The 17,492-nt window shown below is 48.5% G+C and overlaps 1 protein-coding gene across 1 annotated transcript in view; it reads right to left on the bottom strand.

Annotated features, from left to right (window-relative positions):
• NID1 (nidogen 1) overlaps positions 1-17,492 on the bottom strand; it is an 83,899-nt gene that overhangs the window by 4,872 nt on the left and 61,535 nt on the right. Inside the window, exons 13-17 of the mRNA XM_047088734.1 lie at positions 11,586-11,804; positions 9,249-9,421; positions 5,727-5,853; positions 1,818-1,989; positions 468-625 (exon numbers count right to left, since the gene is read on the bottom strand). Coding sequence (XP_046944690.1) covers positions 468-625; positions 1,818-1,989; positions 5,727-5,853; positions 9,249-9,421; positions 11,586-11,804 — 849 coding nt within the window. The remainder of the gene's footprint in view (positions 1-467; positions 626-1,817; positions 1,990-5,726; positions 5,854-9,248; positions 9,422-11,585; positions 11,805-17,492) is intronic.

Here is a 17,492-nt window from a genome sequence, read left to right as displayed (position 1 = left end):
CGGCTCAGGTCATGATCTCGGCTCAGGTCATGATCTCACGGTTCATGAGTTCGAGCCCCACGTCAGGCTCTGTGCTGACAGCATGGAGCCTGCTTGGGATTCTGTCTCTCTCTCTCTTTCTCTGTTGCTCTCCTGCTCTCTCTCAAAACAATGAATAAATAAAAACCATTTATAGCACCTGACTCGTACCAAAACAGGCGGCTGGCTGGATGTGGCTCACAGGCTAGGATTGGCTGACCCCTGATTTAAAGATGGAACACTTGCCCTGGACACCGTCAAGCCTATAGAAACCATGCATTTCAGAGCAAAGACAGGCAGCTGATTTTTGTGTAGGAAAATAAAACAGGTATCTTATACTCTCTTCCCCACAACAGATCCCAGCCTACGGTGGGTGAGAATAACTGTTTAGGTTAAAAGGAAAAAGCACTGTTGCAACCCCAGCAGCCAGGCGCGGGGCTCTTTGTCACCTGCGTCCACCCAGCAGAGCTGAGCCGAGTAGGCATCGAAGGTAAGCCCGTTGGGCAGGCCCAGATCATCCTGCACCAGAATCTTCCGGTTTGTGCCGTCCATATAGGAAGTTTCGATTTTGGGGCTTTCTCTGTTCCAGTCTGTCCAATAAAGGTTCCTGCAGGAGGAAAAGGAAGGGAAAGAGGAACAACAAAGAAAGAACAAAGACGGATAAGAAAAATTTTATTTAAAAAAAAAAAAACTTTAAGAGAACCCACGATGAACACATTAAAACCCAGGATGGCTTGGGGCGCCTGGGTGGCGCAGTGGGTTAAGCGTCCGACTTCAGCCAGGTCACGATCTCGCGGTCCGTGAGTTCGAGCCCCGCGTCGGGCTCTGGGCTGATGGCTCAGAGCCTGGAGACCGTTTCCGATTCTGTGTCTCCCTCTCTCTCTGCCCCTCCCCCGTTCATGCTCTGTCTCTCTCTGTCCCCAAAATAAATAAACGTTGAAAAAAAAAATTAAAAAAAAACAAACCCAGGATGGCTAAAAGGGGTCTGGAGGTGATAAGACACCTTTTCCTTTGCAGGAGATACTTGGGTTTGGTTCTTGGTTTGAGTTTGGTTATTCTGGTACTAATGACCTCACTTTCCTTAAACGTAACGGATACAGCGTATCTCCATAAAGCTATTTAAAAGAACAACACAAAACAACACACACCTGAGATAAACATCTGGGGATTCCTACATGCTGTCACTACACAGGGGTGCATAGTGGACCCAGGGGCTCGGGCACAGAAGCAGATGTTGATAGAGCTGGTGGCTGAGGTGTCTGCCATGGGGGGGAGGTGGCCAAGCGGCCACAGAACTGGGGGTGTGGTCTCATGGGGAAGGAATCACAGCGTGAGGTACAAAAGGTCTCGCAGGTAAGATTTAAAACTAACTGTAGGGAAAAGAAAAAAAAGCATTGATGTGATGACAAAACCCCCAGGAAGGGGTCTCCAAGGTGTCCATGCTGTGTGGGTCTCAGCCCCAGGGGTACATTTATGCCACTTGGACACCATTCTGGGGCTGGTACAAGGCAAGTGTTTATCCACATTCGACTCGAATGGAAATACCCAATTTCTGAGCCGTGAACTTACAAAGTCCCTTCCTAAAAGATTTACAAGTAGAACATGGTTGATCAAGTCCATGGTCACAGGGAACTGTGGCATTTCACAGTGCGTATCTGTAAGGTACCAGCTGTAGACCTGTTCATCCTGGAACTCATTCACTTCAGGAGACTGATGCTGGCATTAGAGCCTGACATTTGAGAGTATCTGAAAGAGCAGCTGCAAGTCGAATAGATTTACACAGATTTACACAAAGATACCCTCTCACGGAATCCGTTACGATGCCTCTGGGATTCACCAAGTCAGTCTCAAACAGCACCCGGCGCTGGGTCCCATCCAGCTTTGCAACTTCTATTCGATCCAAGTGAGAATCAGTCCAGAAAATGTTGCGGCCAAGATGGTCGAGGGCAATGCCTTCTGGGCTTCCAAGATCTAGAATCAAACACGGCATACTTCTGGGTTTTTAAAGCAAGTTAAGATTAGGTTTTGCGGATTTACTCAGTGTTATTCCCCTCGGTGTTCAATCCTTGCACTTTGGAAAAACAAATGGGAACATGAAATGCATGTTGCTGATCAGATGAGCCACAGTCAAAGTGACAATGTCACTCGTTCACTCGGCGGACATCTCATTATGTACCAAGCCCATAATGACGCCTAAGTGGTGGCCCTGGTTTCCAGGAACTTGCAACCAATCTCAATTCAGACTGAGTTTTGGTTTTATGGGAACGTGGAGGGAGACACTAGACTTAGCCTGGGGAGACCTGGGAGGGATTTCTGAGGGAGACAACACCTCGTAAAGCTGGCTCCCCCAGGACCCACAGGTGTTTGTCAGGCAAAGATCCTGGTTGCGGGCTTCCAGGGAGTGGGAGAAGATTGGATACAGCATGATTTTGTATGTCTGGAGTCCATGAGGACAGGAGAGTGCCCAGAGATGAAGTTAGGATGCCCGTGTTAAAGAGCTTCGAGCTTAACCCGCAAGCATGGGGGGGGGGGGAAGCATAGAAAAATGCAACAAATCCATACACCTTGTTCATTAGTTATTGGGGGAATAGGGTCATCTCAGAGGAGTAACTGCAAGAAATCACAGCTGTTACTACTTTTGCACAGGTATCAGGAGTACAAAGAAGGGGTGTCAGTGATCGCATATAGCACTCCCGGAAAGTCCTCACTAGGTTTTAAGTAACTGATTTCCAAGCCAGGGGCTGCCACAGAGTAAGCCAGCCGCAACAGGAACCTTCAGAGCCACAGAACTAATGGTTTCCGGACTATAAATAAAAGCAAATGAAACATCAGAACCCCACCAGGGTTTTAGTAGTGTCACTTAGGATTCCCTCTTCTCTACTGATCAGAGAACTGAAGGTCACTTAGTATGGCTGGAAGTGTAAGCAGGAGGCAGAAGAGGCCAAGGATGAAGCCATCCTACCCGAGGGATCCTGGATATGAGGAAATCATGCCCACATGTGTTCTTTCATCAGCGTGGAAATGGTTCAGAACGTCCGCTCTCTCATATCAGCCTCCACTAGACTCCTAATATGACCATGACCCTAGATGCTGGAAACACCACAGCCCCGTCCCCCGGAAAGGACCCCAGCCAGAGGCAGTTTATTAAGAATTAGAAAAAGCACTCAAACAAGATTTTTGTTATTCAAACCAAAAGTAGAGATTTGTAAAGTATGAAACTGTTTCCCACGTCCCTAGAGGTGAAGGGACAGCGAGCCTGACCTCCAAAGACCCCTTCCGACTTTCAGACAAAGGTAGAATAAGTCATTCTGGGGGTGTATCTGGAATGAGCACATTCTCTGCCAGGACACCAGTCACTCAGACACACAGACAGAAGAGTGGGGGAGAAAAGGCTGTTCAGTGACAGTACTTTGCAAGATATCCAGAGGAACCCAGAAACTCCATGTCTCTCTGGTTCCTTATCAACAGCTCTGATCCTGACCTCAAACCCAAGAGCAATCAAACCTCCTCCAACCAGGAAAACACTACTTTATGAACTATCATGCCAAAGGAAAGGTCTGGAAAGCCTCCCCTTTTACTGTGCAGTCAGGGCAATTAGGGAAGACAGCAAGGCAATATATTCCACACTGCTGATGTCAAAAGGAAACAGATGATGATCCTGATTAAAGATGTTTGGTTAGGAGTTTAACTCAAGGAAAGAAAGAGAAGCTTAGGATTCAGGCTGCATGAACTAGAGAGGAGATACATACCCCCTCTTCCACTCACTAGGGATGCACCAACCTGTACCACAATGAAGATTTAAGTGGAAGTTTCTTTCTCCTTTATTTAAATATTTTAAAAATTATTTTTCAATAACTATTTTTATTTGTAAATAAAAGAAAATTTATTCCCAGTGATCTTTCTTCTACAAAGATCGCATTCTAGTTTAATTCTGTGTTTTCACAGTGGACTTTTGGCCTGGAATGTTTCTTACTGTGCTTAAAGCTTTCTTGGATAATTATCAGTTCCAGAAGCAACAGGAAATAGCAATGATGACCTATTCCCCTTTTCCACTGGGTTTTGAAGTCAAATCACAGACAATAGCAACAACATTTTTAACACACACACACACACACACACACACACACACGATGCAAAAAGGCATTTTCAAAATTCTGCTCATTAAACGAAACCATGAAAACTACCAGACATTATTTAAATAGCATGTCAGCTTCCAGAAAAGGAGTCAGGGTCTATGTCCAAAGCTAGACATATTTAACTCAACCTCAGCCTGGTTCCTGTTGATCATCTTTTGTGAAGGAGCCAAGAAAGGAAAAAAACTGTCCCATAGGCACCCTTCCGGAACATCAATTATTAGAGAAACATTAAACTGGAAGTGGGAAAAGTGACATGCAGCCCCAAGTAAAAAGAAATACCGAACGAGGCTCATACATTTTGAAACCGTATCTTTGATTTCAGTGTTTTGCAGAGGAAACAAGATGATTTTATACAACTATCATTGGCATAACAATGTCTTTCTTTTTCTTTCTTTCTTTCGTTCTTTCTTTCTTTCTTTCTTTTTTATTTTAGGGATAGAGAACGCAAGCAGGGGAGAGGGGCAGAGGGAGAGAAAGAGAGAATGCCAAGCAGGCTTCACGATCAGCACAGAGCCTGATGCCGGGCTTAATCCCATGACCCCACCCTGGGAACATGACCTGAGCCCAAATCAAGAGTTGGATGTTCAACCGACTGAGTCACCCAAGCGCCCCCACGATGTCTTTCGATTGAAAATACCTGCAAGTCAGCTGCTGAGTTACTGACTTAGCAACATGTAATATTTGACCTTTTCAGTAAAGGTGAATTTGTACAGACCCTTGGATTTGGCTGTAATGGTCTTTAATCTTGATGAAACATATCCACATAAAATAGTCATGACTTGTTGAATGTAGGCATTACAATAACGCATAGAGTTCTTGACCTTAATCAACCTCTGTAAGTTAAGGAGTTGAGGTTAAATGCTGAGGGGTAGGCTGTGCCAAAGCGTCGTGCACCTCATTACCAGTAATGCAACTGAAATTTGAGGAATGTCTATGGAAGCCCAGCCCGATTTGCTGCACTCCTCTGACACAGGCCATCAGAACAGGTGCCAGTGGAGCTAAGGTAGAAAAGACATGTCCCCACCACCACCACGATGTCACAGGTGGAAGTGACAACTTTTGACTTGAAAACTGTCTTGGGAATAGACAGCTATCAGGGACGATATTTGCCAATATGCTTGTAACCCTCCCAACTTTATGATCATCTGCCTGCTGCCTTTGGGGAAATCCCAGTGGAGCATACCATGGGGCAGGCATTCTGAGAATCAAGTCTAGGCTCAACAGGCAGAGGAGAAATGCATATCCAAAGTGGATGGTGGAGTTTGGCCCTTACTGTTCATTAAAACCGGGTACGTAAGCTTTTAGAGAAAGGCGTGGGCACTTACCTGTTTTAACTTTATTCATCTTAGGCCAGCCACAAGTCCCAGCTAAGGTGTTCACGATTTAACAATAAGTCCTTGGAGGACTTTCCAGAGAAGGCTGGAAAGGGTGGCGTTGAGGCCAAGGACCCAGTCAGCCTCAAATCACCATATCCTGTATGCAATCATACACCCACTCCTCTGCTCTCTCCCAGGAACCCTTTGGGCTTCCAGAAGCCAAACCAAGAAGGAAGAATGGTATTTGCTTGCCCACCTTGCCGAATGATGGTGGTTGGCTCTCCGCCATGCAGACTGGCTCTCCCAATGGAAGGCTCACTGATGTCGGTCCAGTAAACCATCTTGTCCACACAGTCGAAGGCCAGGCCAATGATGACTTTATCCTGGAAGTGCAGACCAGCCATAAGAGTGGCCCACTCACTAGCATTTGAGTGACCAGTGATGGTGGGAATCTTCTGTGTGCTTCCTGGCATCTAGACACCTTTATTTTATGAAAGGTCTTCAAGTCTTTAGTCCATTTAAAAATGTTTATTACTGAGCTGTAGAAGTTCTTTATATAGTTCAGCTAAAAACTTCTGTCATGTGTGTGTGTGTGTGTGTGTGTGTGTGTGTGTGTATTTCCACTCATTATGTAGTTTTTTTCAGTTTCTTTTTGTTGTTGTTGTTTTGGGTTTTTTCTTTTTGTTTTTTCTTAATGGTGTTTTTAACAAAGCACAAGTTTTAAGTATTTATTAAGTTCAATTCATGATTGCTTCTCTTATACTTTTTCTACATCATCTAAGCAACCTTTGCCTACCTAAAGATCATTTTTTAAAAAGACAAATATTGGAAAGGAAGAGGTAAAACCACTCTAAGACAACTTCATTGTTTCTGTAGAAAATCCCAGGGAATCTATAGAACTATTATAACTACCAATTAAATCCAGCCAGGTTGCAGGTACAAGGGCAATATAAAATGGTATTTCTACATACTAGCACAAAATAAAAAATTTAAGAGAGTAATGTTTAAAATAACATTCAAAACAAAGTATTTAAGAATATTTTTACACGTGCACGATTCTACACTAAACGCTATTAACACATCACAAAGTGAAATTAAAGACCCAAATAAATGAAGAGATACATTAGTTGAATAGATTGTAACATTTAATATTGCTAAGATATCAATTTCCCCTAAATAGAGTTAAAGATTCAATGCCATCTGTATCAAAATCCCAGTAGGCTTTATTTTTCCCTTTGGTAGAATCTTGCAAGCTTACTCTAAAATGTCTATGGAAATGCAAAGTGAGGGAAAGCAAATATATGAAGAACTCCTACAACTCAGTAACAACAAATGACTCAATTACAAAATAGGCAAAGGATATGAGTAGACATTTTTCCAAAGAAGATACACGGATGGTCCATAAGTGCGTGAGAAGATTCAGGTATCGCTTGTTGGAGAAACACAAATCAAAACCACGACGAGGTAGCACTTCATACATATTAGGATGACTAGCATTAATAATTAAAAATCATAAGTATCAACAAGGATTTAGAGAAGTTGGGATCTTTGTACCACGCTCGCGGGAATGTAAAATGGTGCAGCTAAGGAAAACAGCATGGCAAGTTTCTCAAAATATAAAGAAAACATACACAGAATTACCATATGATTAGGAAATTCCAGGTCTGGTTCATCCTTAAAAAAAGTGAAAGCAAGGACTTGAACAGACGTTGGTGCATACATCCCCGCAGAAGCAATATTCCCAAATGTCCATCGAAGGATGAACAGGTAAACAAAATGTGGTAAATCTATACAACGAAATATTATCCAGCCTAAGAAGGAAGGAAAAGTCTGGCACGGGCTACAGCATGGATGAACCTTGAGGCCATGATGCTAAGTCAAGTAAGCCCCTTCCAAAAGGATAAATACCAGATGGTTCCAAATATATGAGGCACCCAGAGGAGTCAAATCCATAGAGACAGGAAGCAGACTAGAGGTTGCCAGGGGCTGGGGAAGGAGGGAGTTATTATCTAACGGGGACCGAGTTTCTGTTTGGGATGATGAAAACAGTTCTGGAGATGGATGGTGGTGACAGTCACACCATCATTGAGAAGTGGTTAGAAATGGTAAAAACAGGGGCGCCTGGGCAGCTCAGTCGGTTAAGCGTCCAACTTCGGCTCATGTCATGATCTCGCACTTTGTGAGTTTGAGCCCCGTGTCGGGCTCTGTGCTGACAGCTCGGAGCCTAGAGCCTGCTTCTCTCCCTCTGTCTCTGCCTCTCCTCTGCTCACACTCTATCTCTCTCTCTCAAAAGTAAATAAAGATTTTTTTTAAAAATTTAAAAATGGGAACAATACACAAGACACAAAATAAAAGAACAGTGAGTATCTCTCCTATTGTATCAGTGCCCTCCCCTCCACCGGCCCCACCTCCATTTTCTGCTTTTCACAGCCTCCCTTGACATTTAACCTCTTCCCTTCATCGTGGGCGACAATGACTTTCACAGGGAACCCAGCCCACTCCCGCTACGTGAGCGTGTGCTTGAGAGGACACAAAATGAGAATGATGCTCACCCTCAAAGGGATTTGTGTGTCAGTGAGGCAACAGGACAATACAAAGATCACTTATTCGTTCGGCAGTTGTGTTCTGAGTGCCAAGCGCTGTTTTGGCTCTAACACCGCTGTGAAACAAATACCTCCATGAAACAGGTGGATGGTTTCTGGTCTGGCATGCTTATACTCCTAGCGGGAATAGATACATCGGATACGGAACATATACACTGACACATAATGTATCGAGCAGTACTGAGTGCTATGGTGAACACAAAGCAGGATAAGGGGGCAGAGAGCAGTGTGGCCAGGGTGGCCAGGTCAGGCCTCTCAGAGAGGTGATGTGCCAACAGAAATCTGAGTGAGGCGAGGCAGTGCACTGCAGAAGGGTCTGGGAGGGAGAGGACTCCAGGCAGGTGCAAAGGTCCTGAGGTGGGAATGTGCGTGGTGTGTTGAGGACCAGCCAGAGGGTCAGACAGCTGAAGCTGGAGAGTGGGGGGGATAGTGGCAGGAGACGGGATGGAGGAGGTGGCCAGAGGACAAAGAAGAACTGGATTCATTCTGTGTGAAGGAAGAGCCCGTCAGAGGGTTTTGTGCAGGAGAAGAACACGAATCCAATCGAGGCTAATTAGAAGGGGATTTGAAAAGCGTCTTCACTCCTTACGGAACCTGAGGGCCGCCCCCCCTTCCGCCCCACTGCTCTGGCAACCCTGACCCAATCCCGCCGGAAGCCCCCAGGTCTCAGGTCTGGGTTCTTGGCGAGAGGGGGTCAGGATCACAGATGAAACAGAACAGCTTTTCAGAAGCGTCCAACCCCTAACAGACAAAAATTCCCCAACTCGCAGAATGCATCTTTGATGCTTTGAAAAGCTCTAAGCCGAAGCTGTTACCGCCTCGGGGCAGATTTGAGGATCCCGAGGTGATGGTCTGCCAAACACGAGCCACTGTACTGAGCAGGAAGGGCAAGGTCAGACCTGGGAGACGCACACAGACCAGATCTGCCAACTCGAGGGGTCAGACACCACAGTGGCCTCTCCATGGCCTTCCCGATTCTGCTCCTGCCCTCCCAGCTACACAGGCGGCTCGGGAACACAGTGGCCCCGTCTAGAGACGGACACCTGCGGTCACGTGGAATCAAGAGGCTCCTGCGTCCAGGGGTCAAGCCCCGGTACTGGTCTAACTACACCCTGCTTGTTTTTCCGGGTCGCTGAAGCAGAAGCTGTCGCCAAGTGCACTAAGCCAGCACTCACCGGGGCATGAAGCAGCGTCTTGGCTTCTGACTTCTGCATGGTGCTTCCTTCCAGGGGGAGGCGCTCTATCTTCCCGGTCTGAGCAAAGAGTAAGTGGGTCCCAGGTGGCAGAGGGATCACAGCAGTGGGGACAGAGGGTCCGTGGTGAATCGGGGGGGCCACTGTACTCAGACCTAGGTGGCAGGAGACGTCAATGAGCAAGGCCTATGTGCAGGAGGAGTGCACACAAACACACACACGGGGTCACGCCAGCTTCACGGCACCACAGGCGCACAGCTAACTCAATGCCCATTTGTATCTAAAAGCACAAGTTGCAGAAAGACCTCAGTCAGAGGGCATTTGTGAGGAAGAGGAGGTGGGGCATGAGTGTGCCATTAAAGGTCACTTGAAAAAAAATGGCCTGGACTTCCCCGAAACAGAAATAGAAATAATGCGACCATTCACGTCCTGCTTTGGGCACGGGCCGCGGCAGTGAACCAAAACAGCCCCTGGAAAGCCCTGCCCGCAGGGAGCTCACTTCCCAGTGGCAGGCACTAAGCTTCCCAATGCTGGGGGGACTAGCAGGGAAGCAGCCCCACGCACCCTGTACCCGTGGTGGGCGAGGGTCACATCCACTGCCGTGCGGGAACACGCCCCTTCTGGGCTTTCAGGGACAGAACGAGGATCAGAGACCAATTCGCCCCCAGGTTCCGCCTCGTCTCCTAAATGCTGACCCCGATGCCCAGCACGACGCCCCGGCTCCCCTGACGACAGAGTGTCCCGAGAAGGGTGAGGGGCACAGAGTGGGGGTCAGGAAGCCTGGGTCCCAGACCCAGCCCTCCATTCCCCTGCTGTGTGGATGAGTCATGGCTCTTCCTGGGCTTTGTCTCCTGCTCTCTGAAGAGAGAGGGCTGGACCCGGTCGTCACTGGGGCCATTTCCACGTCTTGCTCCTTGTGCCCAGTCAGTGACATAAACCCATCTGGCTGACGTCTTTACTCTCTCTGGAGTTCATCCCTCCTCTCCAAACTCACTGCCAGCCCCTGAGGTCCGTTCCCTCGAAGCTTCTCACCTGGATTAGTTTTCAGCACCTGGACGGCCCCTCCCCTCCCCCAGGGGCCTCTTACTCTTCTCCCGGCTTCCACGGTCCAACCAGCAATCTGTCTAAAACCTACATCTGGTGGCATCCACGCCTGCTCAAGACCTTCCCTGGACTCCCAGCTGCCCTCGTGATCGACCCCAGGCCCCTGTGCTGGGCATCTCAGATCCTCACCTCGACTCCCCTCCCACAGGACAGACACCCCTGCAATGTCTGTGAGCTTGCAGCCTGCTCCTGCTGCCTGGAATCGGCCTCTCAACCCCAGCCCCTCCCCCCCAATAACTTGGTTCACACCATCTGCTCTGGAAAGCCTTCCCCAACTAGCCCCCCATGCCCACAGAAGCCAGGGACACCTTCCTCTGGGTCTCCCGGCCCCCTCCTCTCTCACAGAGCTCCTCTCCCTGCCCTGCACCTGTTCACCTGTCCTCTGACCTTCTGGGTGCCACACTGTGACTCCCCCTTCTGGACCCCCAGCACTGACCCCAGCATCTGAAGCTCAGTGAACGTTGGCCGGATGGATTAATGACCCCTTCCCGCTCACTTAGCAGCCTCTTAGCAGCTTCCGGAAAATATCTGGTAGGGGGTCAACCCCTGATTATTAGCTGTATGGACAATGGAGATTCAAGGACTGACTGCATCTGATTTTGGTAACTTGTGACAGCTACCATTTCCTACGTTTGAGACAGAGGCAGGATTTTAGAGCTGGGATCCATCCAAGAGACTGTTCTGCTCCTCTCTCTGCTGGGTGGAGGATGAGGAAGCCGAGACTGAGGCCATTTGGGTCCCGAGCCGCACAGCCCCGCTGGGCCGCACACAGGCCCCTACTCCCTGCCCAGCGCCTCCCAGGGAAGGGCCTCGGTCGGCCTCTCCCAGGCCTTCAATGTCCCAACACCACAGACACTGGAAGGCCAGGCCACCACTGCAGGGACTGTGTCCCGGGGGACCCACAGCACACGCACCCTCTGCCACCAACCGAGGATCACTGCGGCCAGTCCCGCTGGCATCTGTGCAGAACAGGTCTGCACAGGAAAGGAGGAGAACGGGTACGAGGAGGGAGGGAGGAAGGACAGAGAGATGGAGGGAGTGGGGTTCACGGGAGGGAGACGGAGAAGAGGGGTGCAGAGGGCAGACACAAAGTGCCACCTGCGTCCTGGGCAAGGCCCCCGGTGACGCTCACGGGCACTGGACCCCCGGTGACGCTCACGGTCCCCCAGGCCCTTCTCAGACACAAGCCCAGCACGGCGCTGCCCTCGGACTTACAGGGGGGCCTCATCCCGGGCCTGGTCCTGGTGCCCTCCAGCTCACGACCGTCGCGATCCACGCACCAGCAGTAGCCGGTGCTGCCGTGGCACTGGGTGGGTACGTAGTGCCCATGCTCGTCACACTCGGGGACGAACAGACCTGGCCGTGGTGGGTCCGCTGCCCCCGCCGCCCCGAGGATGTGTTCTCGCTCCAGCTGGCACCGCGTTTTCTCCATTTCTACGACAGAGACAAACAGAGGGAGACGGTCAGCTGTGTCATCGGTCGGTGCTCACCAGCCGTGGCTGCGGGACACCCACGCTGGACTCGGGCCCCCAGAGGCTGCCCGCTCATCACTGGGTTTTGTTTTGTTCATTTTCTAAAACGTAAACTATCATCCTGGTTGAGGGATTTGACAGTCAAGATTACGTTTGCGTTTTCTTTTGTCTGCTAAGCACTTTTTGGTTTCAGTTTGTAACAACTGAGGCAGAACGAACACGCCATAAAATTATTTCAAAGTGAGCAATTCTGTGGCATTTCGTGTAGTCACGGTGAGAGGCAACCGCCTCCTCTACCGAATTCTGATCCACTGTCCTCAGCTCCATAGGAAACCGTATACCTAGAAGCAGAGCACCGCTCTCTGTTTCCCCCTCCTCCCAGCCCCCGGCAGCCAGCAACCTGCCTTCTGTCTCCATGGATGGCCTCTCCTGGACACGTCCTATAACTGGGATCATATCACACGTGGCCTGTTGTGTCTGGCTGCTGTCCCTCGGCACAATGTCTTCGGGGCTCATTCACCCTGTAGCATCCGTCAGTATGCCATCCTTTTCGATGGCTGAATACTATCCCACAGGGTGGTTACGCCACATTGGCTTGTCCATTCATCACCGGATGGACGTCGCTGAAATTTGCTTTGGGAAACTTTGCTTCTCTGAAATTTGTCCTTTTTATCATGTCAAGCTGCTTGATTATCCACGTTGAGTCGAGGTCAAAGATTTGGGGAGACCAAACACCACAGGGCACATTTTCCAACAACTGTGTTTCATTTTAACGATGAGCTCGTGTTTGGCATGAAACATGGCCTCTTAGCCTTGCAACTCAGATCCCCACGTAGGGAAATACTTCTAGATCTTTGGGAATCGCCGATAAGAAGCTATGGCCTGGAATCAACAACTTCCCAATACACAGAGTTCTAGCTCATTCCGAAGCAGCTGGAGTCCGGCCACCACAAGGGCCAGGCCAGCACCGCCCTCAGCCCTACAGTCTCCACCACACGAGCGATGCCCAGCCACCAGCAACGCTGACTGCTGACAGCCACCCTCCGGCCAAACCCAACTATGTCGGCTGCCTCTGTTTTCCAGGCCTTTCCATGTGCTGTGCGTGGTGGGACACTTCCTCCTTGACCCTGCTTTCCCTTCCTCCCAGTTACTTCCCCCAGGAAGCCTCGCCAGGCCCTCCAGGGCTGGGTCTTGTGTGCCTCCATAGCTCCCGGGGGGGCCTGGGCTCACCTGCCCTGGAGCTGTGTCACACTGACAATGACACTGACTCTGTTCCTCGTTTGTCTCCCCAAGCGGATTCTACTGCATCATCCCTCACCTCCACTCAGGAAGCACCTGACAAGGGAAGAGCTCAAGGGGCTCACGGTCCAGAGGTGAGGGGACAAGAAAACACACTGTTACACTCTGTCCTGACAGAAGAGCCCAGGACAGGCCAGATCCACAGAAGACATCTCCTCCGTGGGTCTCAAGGGCAAAGGGGTACCAAGGTGCTGTTTTGGTTTGTTTTTGTTTTTAAAGAGAGAGAGAGAGAATGAGAGCAAAAGGCAGAGCGAGAGAGAGAAAGAATCTTAAGCAGGCTCCACACTCAGCACAGAGCTGGATGTGGGGCTCAATCCCACAGCCCTGGGATCATGACCCGAGCTGAAATCAAGAGTCCAGGCACCCCCAAAGTGCTGGGGTTTTTTTAAATGTATATTTATATATTTTTAATTTTTTTACATTTATTTATTTTTGAGAGACAGAGACAGAGCAGGAGTGGGTGAGGGGCAGACAGAGAGGAAGACACAGAATCCGAAGCAGGCTCCACGCTCTGAGCAAGCTGTCCGCACAGAGCCTGACGCAAGGCTCGAACCCACAAACTGTGAGATCATGACTTGAGTCGAAGTCAAACACTCAACTGACTGAGCCACCCGGGTGCCTCCAAAGTGCTGGGGTTTTTTTTTTAATGTTTATTTATTTTTGAGAGAGAGCGAGGGCATGAGCAAGGAGGGTCAGAGAGAGAGGAAGAGAGAATCCCAAGCAGGCTCTGCACTGGGGCTCAATCTCAGGAACCGAGAGCTCATGACCTGGGCCAAAATCAAGAGTCAGAAGCTTAACTGACTGAGCCACCCAGGCGCCCCTCAAATGTTCATTTGTGACCGTGTCTATACATGGCCTTCGCGGTGACATTCAGCACACATGGTGCCAATAAACGTTTAAAGTACCTTTGTCTATGTTGCCAGGTCTCATGTTAGCCTGCCTCATGTGGTTGTTCCCTTGATCGGAAGCAGTGAAGGTGCCTGGAAAGTGTGTGTTAAACCTGGCAAGGGAAAAGTGGGTATTGCTTTCCCTTTTAGCCCTAGGGGCTAATATTAAAAAAAAAAATGATGTAGGAAGAGCCAAACAAAGATGCAACTAAGCCATGCGGTTGGGAATAAAATGTTGGGTCCTGTTCACTCTTGGACATAGAACTTATTCACTTCCTCAATACCTCCTGTGCGCACATGTTTTTAGAGTTCCCATACAAGGGGTCTCCGTTTACACGTGCTTCATTTAACTCTCTACTAGGATCCTATGCAACACGCAACTAACTGTATTTTTTTCCACCAAATGAGACCCAAGGCTCAGACTGGTGAAGGGCTCCCCGATCACAACACGAGTAAGCAGCTCAGCTCAAACTACAATGTGGGTCTTTGGATTCCTAGCCTAGCCCCCTGCCCCTCTGTACCCACAAGCCCAGTGCACGTACACAATGGGTGGGTTGCGTCAACAGTGACATACACAAGTGAGCTTAATACGTTCATGAAATCATCTGTGGCCCCCAGACTCCTTTTCCTTCCATCACCATCTGTGTTTGATGTTGCCTTTCCAACTTGAAACCATACCTGGCGCTCTGCATGCAATCAACCAAAGCAAACATCTGAGGAAGCAGAGGCAGCTCCATTCTACGAGGCTGACGGTTCTGCACGGACGTGGTGTTTGACCAACGTACAACATCTCAAGCGATCGGCAACTTTTACAGTGGAACTTTTAAGTGCTGTATCCTGAACTCATACAAAGGAGGGGAAAGCCCCAGTTGTGACTCAGGAGATGGAATTTCAGGTATGTTTATGGAAAGCTGTGATGTCGCTGGGTTTCTTGGGATGGCTTCTCAGCCTGGCCACCAGGCAGTGGGAGCTGCTCCTGGGGCCCCAGCCCCCCATGGAGAATTTTCCACTGTGGGCAGGGTGAGGACGGGGTAATAACGATACATTTCCTGGCCCTGTTTCTGGTTGATAAAATGACCACTCAGGCAAGATTCCTTTCACTCATCTAGTCTGATCTGCGTGGGGGAGGAAGCAGTCAAGACCTGCTATTTATCCAGGGAAAAGCAGGAAGTCTGGGGTGACTTTCTCAAGGTTGGGGACAAAGAAAATGAGAGAAAAATGAAAGAGAAGGAGAAATAAGAAAAAAAAGTACCTTTTTAACTTTCTTGACTTACATTTCATTCTCTCGCCTGATTACATTTCTTTCTCTGTGCTAATTCACATAGATAACTATTGCAGCCTCTGATATACTCCATGGGGCTGAGGAACTCATTTGGGGAGGTGCCATTTTTTTAGCCTCTTTCTGCCCCGATTGCCCCCAAGAGGGGCTGGCTGCTCCTGGGGACTCTTCTACACACGGAGACTTATTTATAATAAAAATAATCTAACCCAACACCAGAGACTTTAAGAACATCTTTCTTTTGGGGCGCCTGGGTAGCTCAGTTGGTTGAGCATCTGACTCTTGATTTCGGCTCAGGTCATGATCTCACGGTTTGTACGTTCGAGCCCCGCATTGAACTCTGTGCGGATGGTGCAGATCCTGCTTGGGATTCTCTCTCCCTCTCTCTCTGCCCCTCCCCCACTTGCATGCTCGCTCTCTCTCTCTCTCTAACTAAATAAATAAACCTAAAAAAAAGAATTTCTTTTAAAAAGGGTTTTACTCGGGGCGCCTGGGTGGCTCAGTCGGTTAAGCGTCCGACTTCGGCTCAGGTCACGATCTCGTGGTCCGTGAGTTCGAGCCCTGCGTTGGGCTCTGGGCTGACAGCTCAGAGCCTGGAGCCTGTTTCAGATTCTGTCTCCCTCTCTCTCTGCCCCTCCCCCGTTCATGCTCTGTCTCTCTCTGTCTCAAAAATAAATAAACGTTAAAAATAAATAAATAAAAAGGGTTTTACTCAATTTTGAGAAAAATTGCTATAGAAAATTCTTTTATATAAAAAGTTCAAGGAACTTTTTTGTAAACCAAGAAATTACTCAGTCCTCCTGTTCTTTGTTTATAAAACAAAGGAGATGAATTATAGAATTCTAGAGCTGCTTCTAGCTCTGACTGGGAAATGCAAGTTTTCTATCATAGGGTTTGATTGAAGTAAAGTGCACACTGAAACACAAACAAGACATATAAAAAATAAAAAGTGTACATTAAGTTGTTCGTCAGTTTTCTTTCTCTTAAACTGTATTATTTCCTTGATGTTTTCATCTTCTCTTGCAGCCCTGCTTTCTGAACTCTTGAATTGCCTTTGTGTCTACAGTTGTGTGATATGTCTCTAGGTGCAAGATGCTGGTAAGTGTGACGGGCGCCACACGTGAAGAGATGTGATCAAACATCCATAGGTGAAGAGATGTGATCAAACATCCATAGGTGAAGAGATGTGATCACACATCCATAGGCTTGGCATTTGCCCTTAAGGACCAAGCTTTGCAACTCTAGCCCAGGACTTTGTATTATATATCTCTTGATCCGCTAAGAATCCGGTCTCCTACTTTCCAAAAATCTAGCCAATTACATTCCTCCAGACAGTCCTCAGGTAAGGTCATTGGCTCTGGTAGCCCGCCTCCAAGATGGCCCCCATCTCCCACCTCCTGGTAGTTTCACATTTAGGCAATTCCCTTTCAACACTGGTAGGGGGCTGGCCTGTGACTAACAGTATCACCAGAAGGGACAGTGTGTCCCTTCCAAGATGAGGTTACAGAAGACCATGGCTTCCAGCTTGGGTGTTCTCTCTCTCATCACTTGGTCTGGAGGGAGCCAGCTGCTAGGTGTTGAAGTCACTGAGGCGCCCTATGAAGAGACCCAGGCTGTGAGGATGTGAAGTCCTCAGTACAACAATGCATGAGGAACAGAGGCCTGTCAGCAACCACGGGGATCCTTCAGCCTCAGATGACCCTCAAAGACCACAACCCCAGCTACTCCCCAGACAACGACCTCATGAGAGACCCTGAACCAAGACCACCCAGCTAAGCGGCTCCTGAATTCCTGACCCACAGAAACTGAGATAATAAAGACGTATTGTTTTAAGCTGTCGACCTTGAAGATCATTTGTTACATCACAATAGATAACTACAAAGGACTCTTCAACAATACGGGTCTGAACTGTGAATTTTTTTTTACCGAACAGAACTGTAAATGTATTTTCTCTTCCTTATGACTTTCTTCATGAAATTTTCTTTCTTCTCTCTTACTGCATTGTTAGAATACAGTATTTAATACATACCACATACAGACTATGTGTTAATTGACTGTTTATGTTATCGGTCAACAGTAGGCTCTTAGTAGTTAAGTTTTTGGGCAGTCAAAAGTTATATGTGGATTTTCAACTGCGTGGGAGAGTCAGTGCCCCTAACCCCCGTGTTGTTCAAGAGTCAACGGG

The sequence above is a fragment of the Lynx rufus genome, unplaced genomic scaffold, assembly GCF_022079265.1.
Source record: "Lynx rufus isolate CCGP_SWC_20201006 ecotype Redwood Valley unplaced genomic scaffold, mLynRuf1.p SCAF_25, whole genome shotgun sequence".
In the NCBI taxonomy this organism is placed as follows: domain Eukaryota; kingdom Metazoa; phylum Chordata; class Mammalia; order Carnivora; family Felidae; genus Lynx; species Lynx rufus.
This window is presented reverse-complemented; position numbering and strand designations above follow the sequence as displayed.